Raw genomic sequence first — 27,729 nt, forward strand, 5'->3', positions numbered from 1 at the left:
AATATCATTCTAAAGCTGTCCACTTTTAGGAAAAGACGACAAGACTGAAATTGCAATTACTTATGTTTTGGATGATTATTTCATTTTATTGTAAATATTTGGATAAGATTTTCTATACTTTCTATATTTCAATTCACTGCAGAAATGGACACCACTTATAATTATTCTGTTTTGAAAGCTGCGAGTTACCAGTCGAAAAATCTGCTGCAAATGTAGGTCGATGGAAGACGAATTACAGGCGAGAGATTACGAATGACAAAAATAGGTCATGGATTTAGTTTTTATTTATTTATTTTTTTATCACTATTTAGAGCTCACAGATTTCTAAGTTCGCTGACCATCTTAAGAGTTTTAAACAGTGCATGTTAGCAATAAAAATAAAAATAAATAAAAAATTAAAAAAAATTGAGAATAACTACAATCCTGTAAAAAGGAAACTTAATCTTTTTCTTGTTTTTTTTGTTTTTTTTGTTTTGCACATTGCAACACTCTGGAACTGTTTGCTGTGTTCCTCATCACTTATTTCTGTGGTGTCTGCATGAAAAATATGTGAGCCCAGAAACCACCCTTATTGTGGTTATTGAAAATGCTTATAGATACAGCTTATATGATATACCTCCTTGGTTCCTGTAACATAGCTGACGTGGAAGCAGACGAAGATGATGAAGAGAAACCAAGTGCAGTTTATTTACAGTGTCCAAAGATCCAAAAACATGAAAAAAAAAGTATGAACAAAATCAAAAACAAACCATGACCAAAACTTGACCTGTAAACATAGAACAGTATACATACCTCAATAAATTACAATATAACAGAGCAAACATGAGGGCTTAAATACACAAAGACTAAATGACTAAACAAGCCACACCTGTGAATATAATCAAGACAATTAACCAATGACAACATGACACAAGAGACTAGGGAAGCACATGACATGATCACATGAGGGCATCACATGACAAGACAGGAACCATGAACCCAAAACCAAATAGACATTACAGTTCCAGTCAAGTCAGATTTTTTTTTGGCACTCCACACTTTGGCACTCCACATCCTATAAAGATAATAAACACCCCATCTGCATGCATTTTGGGGAACTCAAGGAATTGACGCTCTTCAAAACCAATAAGAAAGTATAATCCCTGAAGGACTTTTGAGACATTTTGCTTCGAATGGAGACAACGAAAATTTTTATTATTTTTCTTTGTAAGGTAGGACTTTATATACCTTATATCAGGGCATATTCCAAAAGCTTTGGATGTATTTATTAGTGTCTGATAGTTTTCTCCTTATTCAGAGAATATGTTCTATGTGCAACATTTGAAGGTCCCTTAACTAATTTGTGGGGAAAAAAAATATTTTGAAGCTGATTTTATTTGAAATTACATTCTGGGAATGTTAAGATGAAGTTGAGGGCTAAGAGTGAGAAATACAACGCTAAACATTTTGACATTCACATCCAAAAATGAATATCAATCATCTTAAGGGAGAGAAAAAAATCATATGTGTTGCCGTTGCCTCAGTGTACTTTTTTATATTATAAGTGGTTGGACAGAGATTGCGAAATTTTAATTTCAGTCATGTTTATGTTGCAGTGGTTGATTTGTTTTTTATTTCTCAAAGTAGACTTCTGCCTTTTTTTCTTTTATTATATAGAAGTCATGAAAAAAGGGGTTGATTTGTTTTTTCTGTCCCAGAACAGACTTCCGCTTTTTTCCTTTTGTTATATAGAAGTAGTTTAAAAAGTCATCATATTAAAACAAGTCAAATACCTTATTAATACCTGATTTTCCCTTGTCCCAGACCCATAATTTCAATCTAAAAACATGAAAATCCAATTAATTTCACATCAATATGCTGTAAACCGATCTGTTATACGTACGTTATACTGCCCTGTAATATGTGCAATGCCAGTCACAAAAAGCTACACTTTGACTGTGCTCTCTGCAGATGTTCATTCACTTTTTTTGTATAAGCTGTTTTTGATTGTGGTATACAGCAAACATTTCAAGTCATAACTCTTTATTATTTAGTTGTGTATAAGAGCGGCTTTGTATGTTACTAATTATTCAGAGTATGCTTAAGTCCACAAGCATTATGTTTGTATGAGAGCTGCTGGTACATAATTCTATATTTGTGAACGAAAACTGTTTGTTATTTTGCTACAGCGAAATGTTTTTTTTTTTGTCTGAAGGATTATATTGCTCATTGGAAATAACAGGAGGATGTTGGTTAGAAGTCTATTATTAAATGATAGAGATTCAGAATATGCTGAAGTTTGTGTTCATTTATTACAAGTATGCTGCTATAGGCACACATTAATTTTCCTGTTAGTTCTTTGCAATGTTGGGACATATGCTGGCAAATGTAACCTTACAGTTGACTTGCCAAATCACTTCCATTTTTTTTTTATTAATAAAATTAATATAGGAAGTATTGGAAGTAACTTCTTTATGGGTCATCATAAATACTTTGCTTTAAAAGTACCAAGTAGTCACAAAAAAAAAAAAAAAGATGCATCGATAATCGTTACCCTCTGAATCGTAATCGAATCGAAGGTGCCTAGAGATTCCAACCCCTAATTATGACCGCCGCTAGCGTAGCTAGCGAAAGCGGTCATATAGGGATTGTCAAAGTTTTTTTTTCGTTTTTTTTTCGTCATCTACTGAATTTTTCGTCAACGATACCAGGGACACCGAAACACCGGGGAACATGAAATTTGGTGGGCATGTAGCCCCACTAGACTTTTACGGAAAAATTTCGTTTGGTCCCCGGGGGCCACCCCCCCCCCCCGCGCTGGGCCCCCCCAAACCCAAAAAATGCAGTTTTTCCTAAATAACTACCTGAACCGTGGCACCGAGGATGAAGACATTTTTATGGTATGTTGCTCTTAAGGGCCCACATCAACCTAGCCCATAATCACTCATTTGTGCCCCTCCCATAAAAAATTAAAATGCAATATTATTCTGCTTTAATCGCCCCTATCTTCAGTTGAGATGTTCAGAACTGCACCATATTTCATGTGTATGATTAACTTGACATCCTCTGGGGGTATGCTAAGTTTCGTAGAATTTCATCCATGGGGGGGTATAAAATAAATTCATTTATGTGCACATTTAGTGACTGTACACTAATCGGCCTGTAGATGGTGGTGTTGAGCGAAGGGTTGCTGGTTTAGGATGATACTGTCACTAAGGTTGCCAACTGTCCCGAATTAGGCGGGACGTCCCGTATTTTGGGCCTAATTTATTTGTCCCTTGCGTGACCTCCCGTGTCCCGTTTTTTGACAAGCTGATAAACCACTGACTGATACAACAGCAACAGCAGCAGTGCTGACCACGACACTTGAGAATGATCACCGACACCTGTCATCATCCAATCACAGCTTTTTTAATCACTGTTTTGAGACAAATCATTGTTTGATTTGCGAACATCCTCTGCCGTCTGGTCGCTTCCGCTTCAAGCCGGACTCGTCTCGCGCTAATGGTAATTTCCTTTCACTGTCCACGTTTTGATTTCGGCTAATCAATTTTGGCGAATGCAAACAACGTGATTATTGTTCATGAGTCTAACATCCAGCCACGCAAGAAAACATGTAATCTACCTGAGGGAATAATATGCTCAAAAAACATTTCTGATTATTATTAATTTTTTAAAGCTTTTAGAAAGTACATAGAAAGCTTTTGTAACATTATCTTAACTGTCACTTTTGATTAATGTAATGCATCCTTGCTGAATAAAAGTAGGCAATTACTTTCTTTATTTTTTTTCCCAAAAAATAATCTTACTAACCCCAAACTTTTGAACTGTAAGCCTAGTGTATAATGTTAAAAAAGCTTTCTATTTTAGATAAATGCTGTTATTTTGAACTATGGTTTGTTTGTAATGTGACTTTTTTCATGTATGACATTCAAATTATTTTTAGAATTAAATACATAAATAGGTTAAGCAATACAAATGTGTTTATGTCTGATAACCTTTTAAACATAAACTTAACTGCAGACACTGAAATGACGTACACTGTGTGATACAGTACAAATATTTTGAGTGTCCCTCATTTTCCTATAAATAACCACGATTGTCCCGCATTTTCCTTTTCTGAAGTTGGCAACCCTAACTGTCACACACACACACATGCAGGAATACAAACAAACGCAAGCATGCACACACACTGACATCCACATGCACAGACACACACCCATACACACACACATACAAATCCACATGCACAGACACACACACAAACACACATGCGCACACACATATACGCACGCATACATACACGCACAGACACACACACACACAGACACACACATACACAAACACACACACATACACATACACACACACACAGACAGACATGCACATACTACTACTTTTTTTAGGTATATACATAAACACGCAATACAGCCAAATTGCTCCACGTCATTTCTTTTTGTGGAAAGCCAGTGCAGGCCTGAACGGCGGTCATATTTTGTACCGCCGTGCGGTACATCTAGTTAGGACATGCGTCTGCACCCCACAGTTCAGAAGCTGCTGCAGCTGAGGCCCAGCAAAGACTCTGAACTTGGGGATCGCAGGTTGAGCTGGCAGTGGAATTTGATCGAGGTAGATGCAGATGTGCTTTCTCTAAACGAGTCATCTGATCCAGCTTCTAGCCAGGAAGAGCAGGATGTGGCTGCGGAAGGTGAAGAAATGTTTAATGAGCCCTCCCAGCCTGCCCCGCGTACGATGAGCTGCTCGAAGTTATAGCCCACGCTGAAGAGAGATCAGATCTCCCCTGGAAGCGTGAGAAGCTTCAGATCTCTCGAAGTGTGCCAAGATACAGTATATATATTTATGTCAAGCTATTACAGAAGCTTCCATCTACAGAAACTGGAGGGAGCGACTGAGAGAGTGGGTCACAAATAGCATCCTACCACTAGCATGGCCTCATCGTGGGCATGGTCCAGTGGGGTTTCCATTGACGACATTTGTAGGGCGGCGGGCTGGGCGTCCCCCTCCACATTTGTTAGGTTTTATAACCTGGAAGTTCCCGCTATGCAGGCTAAACTTCTGTCAGTCTAGTCGTGTTTCATGTCCTGCCCAAGGGTCAGGCTGTATTACCGATTAGCTTGTCTGTTGAGCTGCACGCTCAGGGTATCAGTTATATGAACCGGCAGTGCCGTTCTGTGTTTTTTCCCTATGTGTGCTTATGAACATGCGCTGGCCCGCACCGCTGGCCACCTGTTTTAATCACCTCTATGTTTTTTCTATGAGTCATATGTGATTGTTAGGCTCGCACGGCGTGGACAAAGGGTTCCCGCTGCGTAAGCACAGCTTACGCAATACGAGAGAACCTCTCGTAAGAGAACGATACTTGGTTACTCACGTAACCTCGGTTCTCTCTAGAGAGGGAACGAGTATTGCGTTCCCTGACCGTGCTGAGCCTATCGCTCGTGTCGCTTCAGTCGACAGAAAACAGAGAATATAGCCTACGAGCCTTCCTTATATACGCTCTGACGCCGCCCATTCTGGCGGGCTGTGACGCGCGAGGTCGCGCGCGCCCTCATTGGGCGTGACGTCACGCCAGGCTCACTGGTAGGCTTAAGCAGTTGCCGCGCGGCAGCCAATGAGCGCGCAGTATGCCGCTCTAGCTCAGCTGCCTGCAGCCGCACTGCGTTGACAATATATGAAATTAAGGATAATTTTTGGTTTCAGTATCTCGAGAAAAGAAGGCTTTTCCCGCTGCGTAAGCACAGCTTACGCAATACTCGTTCCCTCTCTAGAGAGAACCGAGGTTACGTGAGTAACCAAGTATCGTTTTAAGACTTTAGGGTTTCACTTTATTTTAAGGTGTCATTGTTACAGTGTAATTATATATTTAAGTACTGAGAAATATTAAGCAACTACATGTACTTACTATAGGTTTAGGGTAGGATTAGGATTTGGTTGAGGGTCAGTTACATGTAATTATGCATAATTTACTGTTATTTCTATGGTAAGTACATGTAACATATGTAACAAGGACACTGTAAAATAAAGTGTTACCGACTTTTGTTAACTTTTGTTATGACATGATGTAACCAGTGTGTGATTGTGGTGCTTCATTTACAAATACATAAAATATCTGCAGTTTCTGCACCAATAATGTGCAACTTCACATTTTACTAATGAAACATCTAATTCATTTAAATTACATTGGAAAGTTTTTCTAGACATGACGCTTCATCTGTCAACAAAAGTTTATTTGTGAACTCTCCATGTACACTGTGCCTCGTTTACAAAACAAAATAATCCGCACAAACATATAATCCTCCAACACGGTTGTGTCTGACTGACAAAAAAATCCATGTAATTTGAAAGATGTAGTCATTTGTGGCAAAACAATGGGAAATGATCCACAGTTTAGCCCACATATACTGCTGTTGTGCTGGAAGTGATTAAATAATCCAAATGTAAATTTCAAAATGTGTAAATGTTACAACATTTAATATGTTTCAAATTAGGTCCTTTTGTGTGGATTTGCGGAGGAGTCTTCATGTTCTCCAGGCTTTGAGTCGGAGTTGCTGGTTTTTAAAGTGCACAGAGATGACCTTCACCAAGGAAAAAGACTAGGAAGAGGTAAGCTGTGTTCACTTTATATAAAACCTTGAAGCAACTGAACTTGGAGTTTTTGTTTAAATATTTTTACTATTAGGCTAAATACGCTCTCTACACAATGCAATCTGTTTAACTGAGGTTTAACTGTGAAATACAGCAATCGATTTAAATTGTATGCATGCACTGTATCTACTAAATTTGCTTGCATCAGTGTTGAGGGTTGAGAGGTCTCTTGAGTGTAAGCGTTGTAGTTCACTGCAAGTGTAAATTAAGGATGTATGCTTTTGATGCTTCGTCAGTAGCTGATGCTATGAGAACACCCTCCAAGTGCAATGAATCCCTGAAGCCTGAATAGAATCACACCAATTCATTGACTGATGGTGCTCGCGCCCACAGGACATGCCATCGCTCATCAGATGTTTCTTATTCAGGAAGTAACACGAGTAAGGACACACGTAAAGAGTGTTAAGTGCTTGGGTGTTCGTCATGCTCAAGCCGCTCTTAACAGCTCTTTAAATTGCTCACATTGCAATGACTTTAAAGACTCTCCTCCCATAAATACTGTATCTGAAAGGGAAACTCCTAGAAATGCATATGCAATAAGATCAGCCACAGAAATAACCCTTTCCACGCCGTTTCAGCTCTAATTTCTTACTGTGTCTTCAGTAAATCCTGACAGTAGTCTTTTAACGCTAAAAGAGGCTTGTTTGCCCTGGTGCATAGCGGTAGTAAATCTTGCCAAATAGAGTTCCTTTAGACAGAGTTTGTTGTCATGATTATGACAGACGCCTTTGTCAGTAGGTTGCTTATGAAGGAAGTCCAGGCTAACCCTAACCCTTACTCTCCCAGACTAGGGGCGGTGTGTGGTATTCCCAACCAAAAATATGAAAAATTTAGTTTTAGCCTTTGTACAGGGCTGACTGATTCATTTTGGTCATTTGTTGGAGATCACAAAGACCAGTTTAAATGTAAGAATCCCTCTACTAGGAGGTTCTACGCTAGGTGACTATTTGCATTGTGGTGCAGAGAGTGCTACAGTGCTGGTATTCCTTCAGGAGCTATTTTTTCTGCAGGTGTGGTTCCAGCTCACTTCAGATATATGTAGTGTAGATTGTTGATGAGCATGCACCAGTTGATGGTGTTTCTTTAGGGAAGCATTCACTTGTCTCCTGTTTCATGCATGGGATGACATGGGTGAAGCCTTTTCGCACTGCTTGTGTTCCTTCTTGAAACTTATCTATAGTCTTGGGCTATGTCCACACTAGTGCGTTTTCGGTTTAACACAGTATTTTAAAATGAAAACGATCCTCATCTATACTGGTGTTTCCCCGTGTTTCAGAAAAGATCTCCATCCACCCAATTGACCAAAAACGCATGTCACAGGACCATTCATGCACACTGGGCATTCACAGACAAGTATAAACAGTTGCCAATTGTTGCCGATTTCTCTAATAATAGCTTGCCTCTTGCGCATGTAGGCAGCTGCAGTATTATAAAATGCAGATTTTAACTGCACAAGGGCTACGTTTACATGCAACCAAATAATCCATCAGTAATCGGATTGACGGCTCAATCGGACTGAAAAGCATTCATGTAAACACCTTAATCAATCCGATTGAGCTCAATCCGAATGAAATTTCGATCTGATTGAAAGGGGTGGTTTATTCCTTTTCTAATCCGATCGAGAGAACATGTAAACACTTAATCAGATTGAAAACCGAAACTGAAAGGACTGCGCATGTGCATTGTGCAATGACGTTGAAATAGCGTAATGATGTATGACGCACGGAATGAGCTGTTGTTCCTGTTGAATAAGGGGCCATTCACATATCGTGTCTTTTGCACGCTCAAGTTCATTATTTCAAATGTAGACACACGACAGACGCCACGGGAGCGCAAGCACTTTGGAAAGGAGACAGCGGTGTAGCCGCGCCTTCCATGCGTTTTTAGATGCGATATGTGAACGGCCCCTTAAGTGTCATATAAATGTCCCGTCATTCTTAAATTCTCCTTTCACTCTGCGTCTGTGAAGTGGAGCAGGACAACGTCCCACCAGTCCTTGTTTCAGATTCTCATCCACAGACGACGCGGGGAGGGGCATTTTTACAGCGTTATAAATATAAGCATCTCGGCACAACGGTTCATATGCTCATTGTCTCCAAATTATGACCAGAAATGGATAAATATTAAAGGAGCTGTATGTAAGAAATGTATTTCCATTAATCATAAAATGGCCCTGATGTGTCACTAGACATTAAGAAATCATGTTCATTTCAAATACTTATATCACTGACAACAGTAGTACGGCCAGGATATTGTCATTTAAAAGTGATAGTTGCAGCCCTCAACTGATGTTGATGTTGTCATGTTGTGTTTTGGCCTGAAGCGCCACCCTCCACCTATCTACCAATCACGAAGTCAGTTGTGTTTCAGCATCCGGGTTGCCAGCTCTGCTCTAGTTAGCACAGCTGCAGCTACAAACGTGTCAGCCTATGTTCCTGCTGAATCCTGCAGCCTATCTGGCAACCTCGAGTCAGGGGGAAGGGGGAGGGGATACACTGCTCTACAGTAATTTGAAAGTGATTGCAGTACCAGTTTTGGCCACAATCTTACATACAGTTCATTTAAGTCTGCTGTTTAAAACAAAAAAAATAACCAATGTAGGAAAATAGCAGGAAACAGCAGGAAACTCTTTATATTTGTGCAGTGTGCGCAAGTCAAAAAATCTATTCCGATTTGAAGCTTGTGACATTTAAACGCGCACATCAACCCGATCACATGTTAAGCGTTCATGTAAACACTACGTTCTGATTCATCAATCAGAAGGAATTCAGTCTGATTGAAACAAAAGTTGTGCATGTAAACGTAGCCAATGGCTGCTAAAAAAGGACCACAAAGTCAGCAAAACTTGCAGTTCTGTCTCCATGTTATTGTTTGAGTAGCCTTAGGCTACGTTTTCACTAGCGTGTTTTTGTTTTAAAACGCATAACTTTTGCTGCGGTTATGCCTGGGTCCGGAGTTTTCGCCCCGCGAAAATGGAAATGCTGCAGACCCCATTTTAGTTTGAAAACTCTGGTGTTGCATTTCAGTGTAGACGGACAAAAATGGAGACTTTTGAAAATGAAGGCATGGCTGCCCACATTCGCTCCCTGATTGGGTCTTCTAGATCATTGCATATCCTTCCCTGATTCGTTAAGCCCCTACCATATGACCATTACGCTACTAGAAGACAATAACAGACCAGCCTCGACGACAGTGTAGTCGTTTGTTACTTTGAGAAAACAATTCCACCTCTCATCTGTCCACACAAAGGCATCCTTGCTTTTCCTCCCCATCATACTCGTTGTTGTACCGGCTGGTCTGTGAATAGCAACCAACTGCAGAGTGAACAACCAATTTCCTTTTTACACTTGTACGCGCAATCTCGCATGCCCAGTGTGCATGAATGGTTATGTGACATGCATATTCGGTCGTGTAGTGTGGACGGAGATCTGAAACGCAGTGCGGTTGTGTTGTTGTCCAGGCCTTGTCTGAGAATTCATTTGGAAAAGATTTTGCTCTTGTGAAGGTTTTGTTGCGACCAAAGCCAGGTTACATACCTAAGCTTCTTCCACTTAATTTCACAAGTTGTTGTGTTGCAGTCATTTTCTCCTCCGCCCTCTGAGTCACTGGAGAATGAGCTATTACGCAGTGGCGTAAATCTCATCAGTTGTTTGTTTGTTTTGGTGGCTGCAACAAGCGTGTTGCCACTTTGAAACAAAGGATGATGCATTTGGTGAAGGATGCAATTTCTCGTGCTTATCTTCGCCTCTTGGCATTTGAGCTCACTCTGCTAGAAGTGTTGCTTCTTTTCAGAGGTTATCTTCTCAGGGTGATAACGTCTTGGTTAAGTATGTTACCCTGATTCCCTGACTAGGAAATGAGATGCTGCATAACTCTGCAATACTCCTTCACTACTGCTATGACTTCCATCGTAGAAGTCTGATGGCAGAGACGCATCCTTTTGAGGCAACAGTGAGGTGAAATCTCAGAGGGTGACACTAACACAGTCAGCCAGTGAATTGGTGTGATTTTATACATGCTGCCGACTAGTGTCACAATACCAAAATTTCAGTAATCAGTACCAATAACAGTAAAAATGTACAGTTCTTTGGACCAGTTTTGGAACCATAGCAATAACTATTGTAACTATTTTATTTTAACTATTTGAAAATTAAAACATTAAATTAAATTAGTTACAGTAATTTATTAATGATATTGATATAAGTAAATGATACATTAAAACATTAGCATGTAGCCTTCAACTATTGTCCATATAAGTAAACGTCATTAAAAAGTTCAAATAAAAGTTAGTAATAAAATTAAAAACAAAGAAACACATTACAGTTACCAGAACAAGTGACAGGTCTATTGCACTTACACTGGAAGATAATGCACTTTTTTTTTTGTCCTGTCCTTTGCAATGGTTATCAATGTCAAACATCATAATTTCAGATTCAGTTCTGCATTTTAATACAGTTATCACTCCTAAATCTTTGCAATGTTAAATTTTTATTCAAACTTTTATTCAAATTATGAATGGGTTATATACGGGAAGCGAGCAAAGAGAACTCCCTTTATAAACAATGAAGCTGATATCACGGCCTATCAGCAGGTAATGGATTGACCCTTATGTATGATAAAGTTGGTATCATTACGTTTTAAAAAAGGAAGTATTGACTTGCTAACCCTGATTCCCTGACTAATTGCAAAGTTGTGCTACTGGTACTTTTGACAACCCTATTTTAGACCATCGTCACACCTGGAGGGTGTTCCCATAGCATCAGCTACTGACACAGTGTCTTGTTCCCCACTCCAGGTTTACATACGTGACAAGATGCTTTATTATGCCAATTGAATCTCTTTTTTGACAGTCATTTTTAATGCATGCGATGGAAGAACAAGAACGCTCTTTCAGTCCTCTGACAAGGGTTTTGATGTGAACACGGATGGGACTGTAACGCTGAAGAGACAAGTGACCCTTCGTGAAGGCCACAAGGTGTTTTCTGTGGACGCTTGGGACTCCAGTGGCAAGAAGCACACGGTATCTGTCAGAGTTGAGCGTGTCCATCATCATCATGAAGACCATCACATGGACACGGTCATGAACATCTCCTCTCCACAGGTACAAACAAGTTCCTACAAGAAATCACTGTCAGTACAGTACAAGCCTGTCCTGTTTGCTTTTGTTTACATTGGTGCCTTGTTTGTTGCCATAGTGATTCATTACTCACACCTGTTCCTCCTTTAGCCCTTTGTTATGTATATAAGGGTACGTTTAAATGACAACGATATGTTTAAAACGGATACGTTTTCCCTTCCCCATTCACATGGATCCGCTAAAACGATTAAAAACCCTGTATTCTGCTGCTAGGCCATTATATGGCGATAAAACACTCTAGACTGAACATGTAATACGCATGTGGCATGACGTCATCGTCTTCAGAGATTCGTGTTTTTTTTGTTTACATGGAGACCGTTTTCAAAAACTTGCACTTTGAAACTTTTTTTCAAAACTTTTGCGTTTTCAGGCACCCAAAATAACGTTGTCGTGCAAACGAACGGCCAAAACGCACAAAGAGTACACCCAGCACTACAGTAAGGCCATGATTGAGAACATGGTCCATTATAGTGGCCTTTATTTAATCGAAAATGTGCCTGTTATTGGCCTCTTCTATGTCTGTTTTGCATCCCTACCCTTCCACCACCATTCATCCTTTCACTCCTCTTCTTCTTTCTGGTTATAGAAAATGGAAAGAAAATGCTTGATAAATTATGACAATCTTAGTTCAAAAGTTAATTCAGACTAGACCACTTTGGCAAGTTACTTGGGTTTATTAAACACAATTTATCTTTGGTGGTATGATTCCTTATGGGGGTTCTTGCTCCATAATTAATGACATACAGAGCTTTAGCATTAACCGCCCATTGAACCATCAGCTTGAGTGATATACAGATGATTAAGACACTTTAGTAATGTCTTTAAAGTAAAACAGTTCTCTTACGAGAGTACTCTCGTGTTGCGTAAGTTTAGCTTGCGCTACGGGAAAACTCCTTTTCTCGAGATCATTGAACCAAAAAATGAATTTCCTCCGGGAGCGAGGAATGGTCGGGTTCCGTCCTGGACCACGCCCCGTCGACACAGGAGTCCAGCGTGAGGGCTTCTATCGACGCTGAGCTTCTCCGTCTTCTCACGAAGGCTGTGGAAGACCTCGGCCTCGACTGGACTGTGCCCCAGGGGCCCGCGCCCAACAGGCTGGATGGCTGCTTTCTGCCAGGACGCCGCTCTTCGCCTGTTTTGAGGCCCGCTCCCTTCCTCCCCAAACTGCACGATGAGCTCTCCAAGTTGTGGGGAGCTCCGCATTCGGCCAGGCTGAAAACCTCTGTCTCTTCGGCGCTCTCCGCGGTTGACGGCGCCACGGACAAAGGATATCTCTCCGTACCTCCGGTCGAGGAAGCGGTAGCAACACACTTGTGTCCGCCCTCTGCGGGATGGCAGTCCAAGTCGAGTCTACCCACCAAAGCCTGCCGGACCACTTCGGCGTTGATCGGCCGCGCTTATGCTGCCGCCGGCCAAGCCGCATCTGCGTTACACACCATGGCGATTCTCCAGCTACATCAGGCCAACCTTCTCCGCTCCCTGGATGAGGCTGGCCCAGCTACGGAGTGTGTAACGGACATGATTTGTCTCTCAGAGCTACTAAAACCGCCGCCCAGGCCATCGGACGTAACATGGCCTCCCTCACCATCACGGAGCGTCACCTATGGCTAATGCTGTCTGACATGTCAGACTCTGACCGCGGCACCTTTCTGGATGCTCCCGTGTCACCAGCTGGTCTCTTTGGTCCCTCGGTGAAGGGCTTCGCGGAGTGCTATTCGGAGGTACAGAAGGCGTCTCAGGCCATGAGACACTTTATACCGCGGCGCTCCAGTTCCGCAGTGGGTCGCGCTAAGAAGCAGCCGTCCGCTCGGAAATCAGCGCCCCCACTGCCTCCGCCGCCTGCCTCACAGCATCGCCAGGCTCAGGATGTGCGTCAGCGTTCGTGCTCCACTAGCCGCCGCAGACCCAAACCCAGGATCGCGCCGCATTTTGATTTTGATTCCTAGACCCCCTAGGAAGGCGCCGATGGCTAAGTCCCGCTGCAGCCGGAGCATTATGTCTGGTCATATTCCGGTTCAGGCCGAAGGTGTTTTGAATGTTGGAAATGTGCCCACTACCCAGTGTTCACCCCTACACATAAGCACGACCCTCTCTGTGAGCCACACTCATCCAGGGTCGAAAACAATAAAGCTGGCTCATGCCACTCAACTGCTAAGTGTAGGAAAAATGCCCACTACCCAGTGTTCACCCCTACACATAAGCACTACCCACGCAGTGTCTCACACCACTCCGGGGTCCATATCAGTCAAACCGGCTTATGCCGTTCATGTTTTAAGTGTAGGAAATGTGCCCACTGTGCAGTGCTCACCCCTACCTATGAACACGACTGTATCTGTGTTACGCACACACACAATGCCCCAGTGTATGAACCCAGCTCACGCTGGCGGTGTTTCAGGTACAAATCACGTCTCTGCCGCACAACGCACACACTTTCTGAAAAGCACCTCGCGCCTCCTGCCGCGAGCTCACACAGCTTCGCCTGTAATACAACACCCGCCCGTTTCTACGGCTGGGATGTTAGTCACAAAGCCGCCGCACGAAGTGCCAACTGCCCCATTGAATATGAACTTGGTGAACAAAGTATGTCATCATGGCTGGGTTCCCGAGTCCCTGAACTTCAGCGACCGGAGCCCAGATTTCATTCTACCCCTGGCCATTCACGCGAAAGCGTGGGAATCAATTCCAGGGGGTTCAAAATGGGTGCTAGAGATTGTGAAACGGGGCTATTCGCTACAATTTGCTCGCAGACTGCCGCGCTTCACAGCCCGGGTCGAAACTTCGGTGAATCAGGAAGTAGCACACCTACTTTGCACCGAGATAGCGAATTTGCTGAGGAAAGGGGCGGTAGAGACCGTCCCCTTGGCAGAGAGCGAGTTGGGGTTTTACAGCCGTTACTTCTTAGTACCGAAGAAGGACGGCAGGCTCCACCCCATACTAGATCTCAGGCGTTTGAACAAAGCTCTTATGATACGCTCGTTCAAAATGCTCACAACCAGACAAATCCTCACTCGAATTCGACCGGGGGACTGGTTTATATCAGTGGATCTGAAAGACGCCTACTTTCAGATTCAAATAGCAGCCCGTCACAGGCCATTCTTGAGATTCGCCTTCGAGGGCCAGGCTTATCAGCACACCGTCCTTCCGTTCGGCCTGTCTTTAGCACCTCGTACATTTACGAAATGCATGGACACAGCGCTCGCGCCCCTCAGACGAAGGGGTGTGAGAATTCTGAACTATTTGGACGACTGGCTGATTATAGCGCAGTCAAAAGAGGAACTGGTAGTTCACAGAGCGCTATTGCTGGACCATCTGGTACAGTTGGGTCTCAGAGTCAACTCGGCCAAAAGCAATCTATCTCCCAGCCAGAAAAAGTATTTTCTGGGGATAGAGTTGGATTCCAGGTCAATGTTGGCACGTCTAATGCGAGAACGCGCGGCAGTAATCCAGCGCCTAGCAGCGACATTCATAACGGGGAGGAGTTTTCCTCTCAGAGTGTTTCAGAGGATGATGGGTCTTATGGCCTCAGCCTTGACGGTGCTGCGGCTGGGTCTGCTGTACATGTGCCCTTTTCAGCTATGGCTGCAGTGTTCTTTTCAAAAGAAAGGGACGCGCTGGCCCTAGACTGGCCCAGACGCCCTCTCTACGCATTTCCCCCGGTTGCTTTGTTACCACAGGTAATCAAGTGAGTCAGGGAGTGCAAATGCTCGATAATCCTGGTAGCCCCGCTCTGGGAGAATCAAGTTTGGTTCCCAGAGTTGATGGAACTGGGAAACACAGCTCCATGGCCAATTCCGCTGAGGAAGGACCTGTTGTCTCAGGCCGAGGGCACAATTTGGCACCCATACCCCGAGCTGTGGGCCCTACATGTGTGGGCGATCAATTATTACCATTTCACCTCCCGGAGGGAGTGATGAACACGATCACACAGGCTAGAGCTCCGTCTACTAGACGGCTCTACGCGTCTAAATGGTCAGTGTTCGCTGAATGGTGTTCAGCTCATGAATTAGACCCGCTAGATTGTGAGGTAACGGTGGTGCTTTCTTTCTTGCAAGAGCTGTTGGACAGCGGGAGAACCCCGTCCACGCTCAAGGTGTATGTGGCGGCTATAGCAGCATTTACGAAGCCTGTAAATGGCCAGTCGCTGGGAAAGAATGACCTCATAATCCGTTTCCTCAGGCGAGCTAGGAGGTTGAACCCTCCTCGGCCCCCCTCGGTTCCAGTTTGGGACCTTTCTATGTCCTAGAGGCCATGAAAGGCGGCCCATTTGAACCATTACATGCGGTGGAGCTAAAATACCTTTCCTTCAAAACCGCTTTTCTGCTGGCATTGGCCTCAGTAAAACAGGTGGGCGACCTACACGCGCTCTCGTGAGTGCTACATGTCTAGAATTTGGGCCTAATGACTCTAAGGTCATCCTCAAACCAAGACATGGCTACGTCCCGAAGGTGCTTGCGACTCCGTTTAGAGCGCAAGTCATTTCCCTGTCAGCCCTCCCTGCATCCGACAGTGAGGTTGGGGTTAATTTCCTTTGCCCAGTGAGGGCCTTGAGGATTTATGTCGAACGTTCTGCTGCCTTCAGGCAGACAGAGCAGCTTTTTGTTTCTTTCGGACGCTATTGCGTTGGCTTACGCTTCCAAGGGCCTGGATTGCCCCTTGGGCGTTAGGGCTCACTCGACTAGAGGCATGGCCTCATCGTGGGCCTGGACGAGTGGGGTCTCACTTCAAGACATCTGTATGGCAGCAGGCTGGGCCTCCCTGTCTACATTTGTAAGGTTCTATAACCTAGAAGTGCCTGCCTTACAGGCTAGGCTGTTCTCAGTCTGATTATGCTATATTAACAATGTCTATCCGACTCAGTTTGCTGAGACTGTTGATATGTTTGCAAAGTCCTGTGGGCCTATGCAGTTTCAAGGCTGATATATTGTCTTAACTGTATATACGTGTAAGCACCTATCTTTATAGTACCGAGTCGTCCTGCCCCGTTCTGCCGCTATGCGTCTATTCCACTTATGCATGAGCCCAGGGCAAGCTGCCCTTGGGACATTAGTGTTGGAATCTTAGCACGCACGGCATTTTACATGGGGTTCCCGTAGCGTAAACTAAACTTACGCAACACGAGAGTACTCTCGTAAGAGAACGACACTCGGTTACTAACGTAACCTCGGTTCTTTCTAGAGAGGGAACGAGTGTTGCGTAACCTGCCGTGCTTGTGCTGCGTTATGGTTTCGCTTCCAGTCGACTGAAATCATAGCGCAACCATAGGGCGATTGGTATTTATAGGCCTAGGCCACACCCATTTTGGCGGGCCATGACGTAGCGCAGGGAGAGCTTCCCATTGGCGCTGAAGTCATGACAGATGCACTGATAGGTTGCCAGCTCACATAGGTCTGCTAGCTGCAGCAAATGCGTTTTAAATTATTAAAAATTAAGGATAATTTTTTGCTTCAATAATCTCGAGAAAAGGAGTTTTCCCGTAGCGTAAGCTAAACTTACGCAACACTCGTTCCCTCTCTAGAGAGAACCGAGGTTACGTTAGTAACCGAGTGTCGTTTTAACATGTAGACTTAGCAGTAATTCCCTGGACGTCTATACTGTAGCTTGGCTATGAGGATGACTGTCTCTCTGCGATGCTGTCCGTGATAGCTAGGACTTGAAAGCCTTGGTAATTTGAAACAAAGAGACGACAGCCAGAAGGTGCACAGAAATATGCTTGATGCTTATAGTGGGGAGGGCGGGAGGGTTGTGAGCAGTTTGAGCATGCTTACCGAGCAGTAGTATCACGTATATCCTCCCGGTCTAATAGGAGAGTGGTAGTGGTTGGAGCGATTTGATGGCTGAGCGCGATAGACTATGTCTACGTGGCCTGTCTGAACTAACGCTGCGCTCGATTTCACCCAAAAATGAAAGAAATTTTTTTTCAGTTACTCACGCTCATGTCGTTCCAAACCTGTAAGACTTTCGTTCATATTCGAAACACAAGAGAAGATATTTTTAAATCTGAGAGCTTTCTGTACCTCCATTGACAGTCCATGCAACTACCACTATATTGCTTCAAAAAGTTCATGATGAGATTAGTCCACATTTTCTGAAGAGACACAATTGCTTTTTATGATGAACAGGTGTTTCACCAGCCTGTCTAAAATCCTGTGCTGACCAAATCCTGTGGCCCATATCTTTACAAAGATCTTCACCAGATCACTGGCTTCAACTGTCCCACAGTCATCCCCATCCCAAATAAATTCCAAAATCACAGGACTGAATGACTACAGACCTGTTGTTTTAACGTCTGCGGTCATGAAACATGAAATTTTAAAGACTGGTGTTGGCCCACCTGAAGGACATCACAGGACCCTTGCTGGACCCCCTTCAGTTTTTCTCTTATCGAGCAAACGGGTCTGTGGATGATGCATTCAACATGGGACTGCACTGCATCCCACAACATCTTGACAGACCGGGGACTGTCAAGATGTTATGTGAGGATCCTATTTGTGGACTTCAGCTATCACCATCAACACCATCATCCCAGATATCCTCCAGACCAAACTAACCCAGTTCTCTGTTCCTAGCTCCATCTGTCAATGAATCACCAGCTTTCTGACAGCTAGCTAGTGAGACTGGGAAAATTCCCGTCCAACACCTGTGCAATCAGTACTGGCGCCCCCCAGGGGTGTGTGCTCTCTCGACTGCTCTTCTCCCTGCACATCAACGACTGCAGCACCAAAGACTCTTCAGTCAAGCTCCTGATGTTTGCGGATGACCTGAGGAAGTTCAACCTGATTCTGCAGTTCTACTCTGCAGTCGTTGGACCCTATTTTACCTATCTAATCACATGGTCTAAAGCACGCGGCTCTAGTGCACTTACGGCGTGTCTGAATCCACTTTTGCCAAATTAACGACGGGACAAATGGTCGGCGCGCCCGGCACATGATCCAAAAGGGTTGTCTCTATTATCTTAATGAGTAATGGGTGTGTTTTGTTTCTATTCTCTTAATAAGTAATGGGTGTGTTTGGGGCTTTATGTGCAATAAACCAATCAGAGTCTTATCTCCCATTCCCTTTAAAAGCCAGCATGGCGGATTCGCTATTTACATGGTGGAATTAGCAAGTTTCAGAAAAACTTAACACTTCTCTAGCGAGGAAACGGATCTGCTTGTGCGCGAGGTTAAAGCGTGTAAGCAGACCATCTACGGGACAAGCCAGATTCCACCATATCTTTATGTACACAATAATAATTCTTTACATTGTAATAATTTTATTTTAAATATTTGGCATGTTTGTGTGCTGCTGCGTCCCTGTGTGTGTAATAAGCAGAGTGTATAAGCAGAGTGTGTGTGTAATAAGCAGAGTGTAAGCGCGTTGTCGAGGCTCATGTTACTAATGCGCTCTTTAAATAACAAAAAAATACTGTGCCATTGACTTTAGACCAGGTTTCAGTTTGTCAATGGCACAGTCTATCTCAGTTCCTCAAAATAGCAACGCGCCAACAGTGCGCCTGAACACACACTCGTTCTCAGACCAGCAGCCCATGGGCGAATAGATGAGCACAAATGCATTTGCTATTTAAACAACGTGGAGCAGGAGGAGAAAATGAAAACTGCGTCAGGCTGAAACTAGCCGGGTGTATGATAGGGCCCATAGAGTCTGTCCTCACTTCTATAACTGTCTGCTTCAGCTCAGCTACCCAATCAGACCTCAGAAGACTACAGAGGATAGTCCGGACTGCCGAGAGAATCATTGGTACACCCCTTCCCACTCTCCAAGAACTGTACTTATCCAGAGTGAGTAAAAGGGCTGGCAAAATCACTCTGGATTCCTCACATCCACCCCAATTCCTGGGAAAATTCCCAGTTTCCGTCTGGCCGGCGCTACAGACCAATGAGCACCAGAACAGCCAGAATCAAGAAAAGTTGTTTCCTCAGGCAGTGAACAGTTCATGAACAGTAAATGCCCCCACTGGGCAATAAATATGTGCAAATACACAACACTATTTATACTTATATTTATTTAGCATATCATACCTTTTATTCACATTCCCTTGCATTTGTACATAACACCTGTACACATATTGTCTATTTTTAATCGAATTAATCACACACTTATCGTGAAATGAAGCATATGCCATTTACCTTGTTTAACATTCATTTTATCATAATTTGCTAAATCCAGCAAAGTAAACAATCAGATTGAAGGGTGATTCTCACTAAACTATTTTCTGCAAGCCTCAAGGACCCTTGGAGACTCCAAAGGGACACCAAATAACCAAATGATATAAGGATTCCAAATAATTACTATTATATAATAAAATTATGCACACCAAAGCACCCATGAAGAAAAAAAAAAAACATTACAGAAAAAAAAACTTTAAGGATTCCACAGTGTATAGTATGTATACAGAGCAACAACAAAGAGCTTTTTTACATTTTAAATTAGCCAAACTACAATACCGAACAGGACCACATGGAGAAGCCAAAAAACCTAAATCAACCACCTTGACCTGACTGCATAAACGTACAATTACTAAACACAGCTAACATTATCCTGAGTGTGTGTGTAAACTGAAATGTGTCTGTACAGAAATGCAGTTTGTTGTTTGTGCATCAATATAACAGACTCTCACACGCTTACTGTACGACTCCTGTATGTCACCAAAACTGCGCTCTTCAGAAACAATCACAGAATATGACAGAGCTCATGTTAAAGCAAAACTCACACTGGAATGAGTAATACACTAAAAACACAATGTGAGTCTCTATTCTCTCTGATATCTCTGATGTAATCAGCCTGGCCTTCTTTACATTAGCGCTGCTTTGGACTGATTGTTTGAATGAATTTGATTACTGGATCACTGAAAACTTTCACAGAGTTTAACGGTTTAAAATGATCTGATTGCAAACAGAGATGCAGAATCGGGGAAATTTTAAATTTTTAAATCGTGGAAAAATTAATTGTGTTAAATTATTTTAACGTGTTAAGGGTTTTGAAATTAATCACATGCGTTATCGCTAACAGCACTAATTTTTATATTATTTTTGTTATCTGTCTTTCTGTCTGTGCACTGGAAGCTTCTGTCATGAAGACAAATTCCTTGTGTTGTAAGCATACTTGGCAATAAAGTTCTTTCTGATTCTAAAGATACAATTATACAGATATTTGATGGTTTGTGTGCTGTGTTTAACTGTAAACAAAAACGTTTTTTTTTGCTCAGTGTTTTTTACTAACATTTTCAGATTGAATATCTCTCTGATGATCTGGTTCTGATGTTTCCAATGTCTTCAATGGATTCAAAGAGAGCAAAGAGAGGAAGTTGGGTTATTCCTCCAGTCAATGTACTTGAGGATGGCAGTGGTCCTTTCCCAGAACTACTGGTCCAGGTGAGAGAAAGTCATGAAGGGAATGTTAAAATTAGATGAACGAGAAAGAGATTTGTCTATTATTGACAACTTTTGTTATTGTCTTTTATTAACATGTTCTGTTATTGTATCTTATTGCTTTCTGTATTTAGGTAAAGTCGGACTATTCTAAGGAAGTTCAGATGGAATACAGGATCACAGGTGAAGGAGCGGATCTGGACCCTAAGGGGACTTTTACTATAGGAAGATTATCAGGGGATCTGTATGTGACTCAACCACTCGACAGAGAAAAAAAAGCTTCATACAGAGTACGTTGATTTTTTAGTGCATTTCAGCATTGGATTATCTACTCGTACTTAGTTCTTTGAAAGCTAAGATAAAAAAGGGTAACACTTTATAATAACGTTCAGTTGTAAGTAATTTATAAGTGGTTAGTTAATGATGAACTAATCATTTATAAAACATTCATAAATGATTAGCAAGTGATATACTAACATTTTATGTATGATTTGTAAATTCCGTTACAAGTCATTTACAAGTGATTAGTTAATGATTAACTAATCATTTACAAAACATGACTATGCGTTTCATAAATGTTTATTTATTTATTTTATTTGTTGTTTATTTGAATAGGGACAGATACAAAATAAACATAGATTATTACATAAAGAACAATCCGATGCATGTATCACAGTGTTTAATAAATTATGTTACATTTTTTTATATGTTTTGCTCACATCAGGTGCACAGTGGTTAAAGACTCCATGTGTTTCAGAGAAGACAGCTGTCTATACCCTCACCAGTCAGCACTTACACTGCAGTACACACTACACTACACACTACAGAAGACAGCTGTCTATATACCCTTACCAGTAAGCCCTTACACTGCAGTGCACACAACACTACACACTACACTACACTACACACTACACACTACAGAAGACAGCTGTCTATACCCTCACCAGTCAGCCCTTACACTGCAGTACACACTACACTACACACTACACTACACTACACACTACACTACACTACACACTACAGAAGACAGCTGTCTATACCCTCACCAGTCAGCACTTACACTGCAGTACACACTACACTACACACTACACTACACACTACATTACACTACACTACACACTACATTACACACTACAGAAGACAGCTGTAGTGTGTAATATACCCTCACCAGTGGCACTTAGGGGCTGTTTACACCTGGCCACTTCATGCGTTTTCTCAGATCGGATTTCTGATCTATCAAAACGATTCTATTTACACCTGGTCACATAAATGTGTTTATGCGAAACGGATTTAAATCCGATCTTCAATTCCCGCGCAATATGCAGATTTAATGGAGTGCACGTCGCCGAAAGCAACAGATATGAGCTGCATTTTATTGATCATCAGCTAAAATTTCAAAATCAAAGACCGCAATAAGAGAGAGCAGCAACAGCCCTGGTAAGATCATTTCGGTTCTTTACTTTTAATGATGATGATTGTGTGTTAAGCGTCTGCGACTTACTTTCACTTTGATTTGCGATAGTTTGCACGTTGGCTTAATGAATAGATGCTCAGCTTCTCATCTGCGGTGATGCGTGTTCCAGCGCGTCGTCATATCTGGCTATAACATTACATATAGCCTATAACACGCTCTCACATGTTAATTTTTTTAGCATTTTTGGGAGAAGTACAATTTACATATGTGGTTTCAACAACCAGATGCATTTACACTTGTCCAGTTTCATCTGGAATGCGGCCCAGACCTCCTCCTGAAGTGGTTTGAGGGATCGGATTCAAATCCGTCTCGAATGCGTTTCGGAGGGCATTTACACCTGGTCTTTTCACGATCGGATAGCTATCCGATCTGAGAAAACGCATTAAGTGGCCAGGTGTAAACAGCCCCTTACACTACACTACACTACACACTACACACTATACTACACACTACACGCTACAATACACACTACAGTGTTCAACACCTGTTATAGATGATGTGTAAACGCATGAATAAATCATTTACAACACTTTCTGCATCCCCTAATCTACAGTGTAAACTATTCATCACTTGTAAATGTGTTACACTTACCTGTTACAAATGATCTGTACGTGTATTCAAGGCTTTTTAACACTTTCTGCACCCTCTAATTGCTACATACATACAAAAAAAAACAAACAAAAAAACAACATTATTTATTAAACATTTATGAAACACATATTCATGTTTTGTAAATGATTAGTTAATCATTAACTAATCAATTGTAAATGACTTGTAACATAATTTACAAAACATACAAAAAATGTTAGTATCTCACTTGCTAATCATTTATGAATGTTCTGTAAATGATTAACTCATCATTAACTAACCACTTATAAATGACTTACAACTGAACGTTATTATAAAGTGTTACCTAAAAAGTATAAAGAATCTGAAAAAAGGCCTTGTGAAATAGCTTGACACACAGTTTACTTTTCATGTTTGAAGATACTGTACATTTATTGTAATTAGTATACCTACTAAAATTTAAGTCATAACTACACTTGCATATTGACGTATCAAAGCTAACAGACATGAAAATAAAAAACTACAACTCTAATTTATTTGTGTTTTCAACCTCAGATATTTGTCTCTTAAAAGTGCAGTGTGTAGATTTTAGCGGCATCTAGCGGTTCGGTTGTGAATTGCAACCAATGGCTCAGCCCCCCTTTCATCTGAGACAGAACACTTAACGTTACATGGACTTCCATCTGGAAAAGGCCACATTTCTGCCGTCATTTGTCCCGACTTCGTCTGGCTGCATCAAGTTTTCTTTTCTTTGCTGACGAAGATTGACGCTCTGTCGGGCTCTTGTGGAAAATAATACATGTGGTCTTCCATTTGTTCAAATTTCAATACTAACGTTAATAGTACTTTTTCTTTGTGCGTATTCAATGTAGTGATGGTGCAAATTGCCTCTAAAAACACCAACGAAGAAGCAAAAACAAAAGAGTGACGAAACGCGCTCTGTAGAGAAGTTTGTCCGTTTAAGTTTCTACTGTAGAAATATGGTGGCGCAAAATGGCGCCTTAACGTGTAAGGGGTCCCGCAGTGTATGTAGATAGAAATGGCTCATTCTAAGGTGATAAAAACATAACGGTTAATTTTGTAAGGTCTTTATACACCACTCAAAACATAGTTATGTATATTATAATGCATTTCTGTCAACAGATCCTCATAAATATTACACAATGCACCTTTAACATGCCCGTATTTCTTCTCCTGTCTTTAGCTTGTAGCTCATGCGACTGGAGGTGAGAATATTGTAGAAGCGCCAATGGAAATTATTGTAAATGTGCTGGACCTGAATGATAATAAGCCTGTTTTTACACAAAATCCATTCAATGGAAGTGTTACTGAAGCTGCTGATATAGGTAGGTGTATGATGCAGTTTCTCAATGAAATGTATAGCAGTTTTTTCCCCAAATGCCTCTTCAGTTTCACTGAATCAGTCTTTCTTCTTCTCTCACTGAAGGTCATGAGTTTATGACAGTCACAGCCACTGATGCAGATGATCCAAAAACTAACAATGGTATTATCAGTTACTCAATCGTCAAGCAAGATCCAGAATTGCCAAAACCAAACCTGTTTCAAATCAACTCTGTTACTGGAGGAATTCGTGTGGATGCTTTAGGCTTGGACAAAGAGGTGAGAAATGATGAATGGATCTCGCATTAGTGAAGAATAATTTCATGTAAACAAACTCACCTGAAAACATCTTTCTTTTCAGACATTTTCCAGATATACTTTGTTAATTACGGCTACTGACATGAAAGGAAGCGGTTATGTAACCACTGGCACAGCTGTTATTACTGTGACTGACAGCAATGATAACGCACCTCAGTTTGACCACACCACGGTATTATATATTAATACATTCAGAATGTTATATAATAAGCATTTTAACTGTATTTTAACCATACTTCTCTTTGTTTTAGAACACTGTATCTGTCCCAGAGAATAAAGTAGGGGCTGAAGTGGCCAGACTTGCAGTTACTGATGGAGATGAACCTGGATCTCCTGCCTGGTCAACCAAATATAAGATTATTGGCGGTGACAAGAGTGGGTTTTTCAGTGTCAGTACTGGACCCAGCCAGCTAGAGGGCATCATCACCACTGTAAAGGTATTGTGTGTTGCTCATGTGTTTCCACTGGCACTTCGTGATCATGTTCCTTTAGTAAAAGATGCTTTCTTTTCCATTCAGCCCCTGGACTTTGAGAAGAACAGGCAATTCATTCTGACTGTGATTGTTGAGAACGATGATCCATTTGTCGGTTCTTTGCCCACTTCCACTGCCACAGTCACTGTGAATGTAGAAGATGTTAATGAGCCTCCGGAGTTTAATCCAAAGGAGAAGGTTATCTCCAAACCTGAAGATTCACCAGTTGATAGTGTATTAGTTACATATAAAGCCACTGATCCAGACACTGGAAAATCACAGAAGATAACGTAAGAAATGTTGCAAATCATTTTCCCCTCTCAGACAATCAAATCAAACCACTAAAATATCATTATTTCATTTGAAAATTCTGACTGATTTCTGTAGAGATTCAGATCTTGTAGAAAAATAAAAATCACACAGTCTTCCTGTGACGAATCAGACATGTGAGGCAGATCCATTTGCAACAGTTTAATAAGAAGTCTCAAGCAAACATACTTACTGTATGTTTCAGTAGAAGGATAACACAAAGGCAGATATGCTTGAACGGTCCAGGCAGGAGCCCAGAGCAGTGGCTAAACTCAGGGTCAGAGACAGGCTCGGATCGGGGCAGGCAGCAGACAACAGGAAAACCGGAGACAGGCAAGGTTCAGGGCTGGCGGCGAGAATCAGAGTCCAGGTACAGGCGACGGTCACTTGGCAGGCTGCAGACAGTCAGAGAGGTTAGAAACAGGCAAGGGTCAGTAACACGGACAATCAGGAAAAACCAGAGAGCGCTCGGACATGAAACACGGGGTGAGTCAATACTTCGCACAGGACGCCGAGTTAACAAGGCAGATATAGCTTAGGGACCAGAGTTCATACAGAACAGGTGTAATGCAATCAGAGCGTAACGATCCATACTAAGCTGAAGTATGAGACACTTAGTATTCAGGAGAGAGAGCACGGGACTGAGAGCGCAGGGGATCACCAGTGCTAGACGCCGTAACACTTCCAATGATGGACTTTTAAGGAATTTTTATTTTTTTTGTCAAACAGTCTCACTAGCACTAGTAATCACTGAAAACCACCTTAGCAACTGTCTACCTATCAAGGCCTATTTCCCTTCCAGTGTCAAATCTCTCATACGCAGCATTTAAATCATATCATGCCTGTATATCCTTTGAACTTCAAATGTTTTTAAACCACAAGGCAAGACTTTAGTTGTTCTTGCTGAACATTTCTAGTTTTAACCTGTATGTTTGGTTCCTTCCAGGTATAAAATTGGCACTGATCCTGCCGGCTGGCTGAGTGTTACTCCAGACACTGGAGTTATTAAAGTCATGAAGTCTATGGATAGAGAATCTACCCATGTCAAAGATGGCAAATACAGAGCTATCATTTGGGCGTTGGATAATGATGGTAATTTGTGTTTCCTTTGATAAGAGGAGAATTATTGCTGGCCTTTTTCTGATGTCTGTGCTTGTGTGCAGGTGAAGCTCCAGCAACTGGCACAGGAACCCTGGTAATTGAATTGGAGGATGTAAATGACAACGCTCCTGTCATCAGTGAAAGGATTATAAGAATATGCAATCGTGGTTCAGCCCCAGTGCTTCTCTCTATAACGGACAAAGATGGACCTCCTTTCGCTGGTCCCTTTAGAGTTGAGATCTACGGAGAAACCAGTAAATATTGGTCCACCTCGATGAATGGCACATGTGAGCAATTACTAATGTTTTAAAGAGATATTAATCTTATTTTTCATATGTTACACATTGAAATATCTGGATGGCTTGGTATACATGTCTAACTATTATAATGTGCCCATTTTAGCAACCGGTGTCTTTCTGACCCCAAAGTCTGCATTGGAGAAGGGTGAATACAATGTTGTCCTGAAAGTTATTGATCAGGGTGGGTTGGATCAGGAAAACACCATTCAAGCAACTGTGTGTGACTGTGAAGGAGAAGCAGTGCAATGTAGTGACCGTGACAACGCTTCTTGCCTAGCAAGCAATACATTCTGTCTATTGCTATAGCATCGCTCATGTTGTGTTTGTCTTTTACATCCTTATAATTCATTAATAATTCATTCATAATTAATTTTTACATTTACTGACCATTATTTTACATTATATCTATGTAATCTTAACGTTGCTGTAATAATTGTTATCTAAAGGATAATGTACAGCCATATGGTTTATTATATTTACATTTTTTTTATTGTTTTTATTTTCACAATTGGTTTTCATATTTTAAAAACTTACAACAGATCATCATAAATGTACTGTTTATTAAACATTTCACAATATTTTCTGTTGACTTATTACAAGATCCAAAATTTCAATGTAAAAGTTTATTCTTTATTTACCTTTCTTATAAAGCAATAACCTTTCATAATGTTATGAACATTAAACTTTCTAATTTACA

The 27,729-nt window shown here is 41.7% G+C and overlaps 1 protein-coding gene across 1 annotated transcript; it reads left to right on the forward strand.

The window, feature by feature from the left end:
- The first annotated feature begins 1,006 nt into the window (after positions 1–1,006).
- LOC311079368 (cadherin-1-like) lies at positions 1,007–27,729 on the forward strand. Its single transcript, XM_084108685.1, has 13 exons — positions 1,007–1,211; positions 6,489–6,603; positions 11,496–11,746; positions 21,010–21,153; positions 21,285–21,440; positions 24,396–24,537; positions 24,639–24,811; positions 24,894–25,022; positions 25,102–25,287; positions 25,369–25,613; positions 26,579–26,724; positions 26,796–27,020; positions 27,136–27,729. The coding sequence occupies exons 1-13, from the start codon at positions 1,173–1,175 to the stop codon at positions 27,336–27,338; spliced, it is 2,154 nt and encodes a 717-aa protein (XP_083964811.1). The 5' UTR covers positions 1,007–1,172; the 3' UTR covers positions 27,339–27,729.

Source organism: Abramis brama (assembly GCF_963993115.1).
Source record: "Abramis brama genome assembly, chromosome: 3".
NCBI lineage: Eukaryota > Metazoa > Chordata > Actinopteri > Cypriniformes > Leuciscidae > Abramis > Abramis brama.

Bases quoted from the DNA above. Each gene is read 5' to 3' on its own strand.
- LOC311079368 (XM_084108685.1), top strand. From the start codon at position 1,173: ATGGAGACAACGAAAATTTTTATTATTTTTCTTTGTAAG. The intron at 25,023-25,101 runs GTATTATATATT...TCTTTGTTTTAG, and splicing joins CTCAGTTTGACCACACCACG to AACACTGTATCTGTCCCAGA. The intron at 25,614-26,578 runs GTAAGAAATGTT...GGTTCCTTCCAG, and splicing joins GGAAAATCACAGAAGATAAC to GTATAAAATTGGCACTGATC.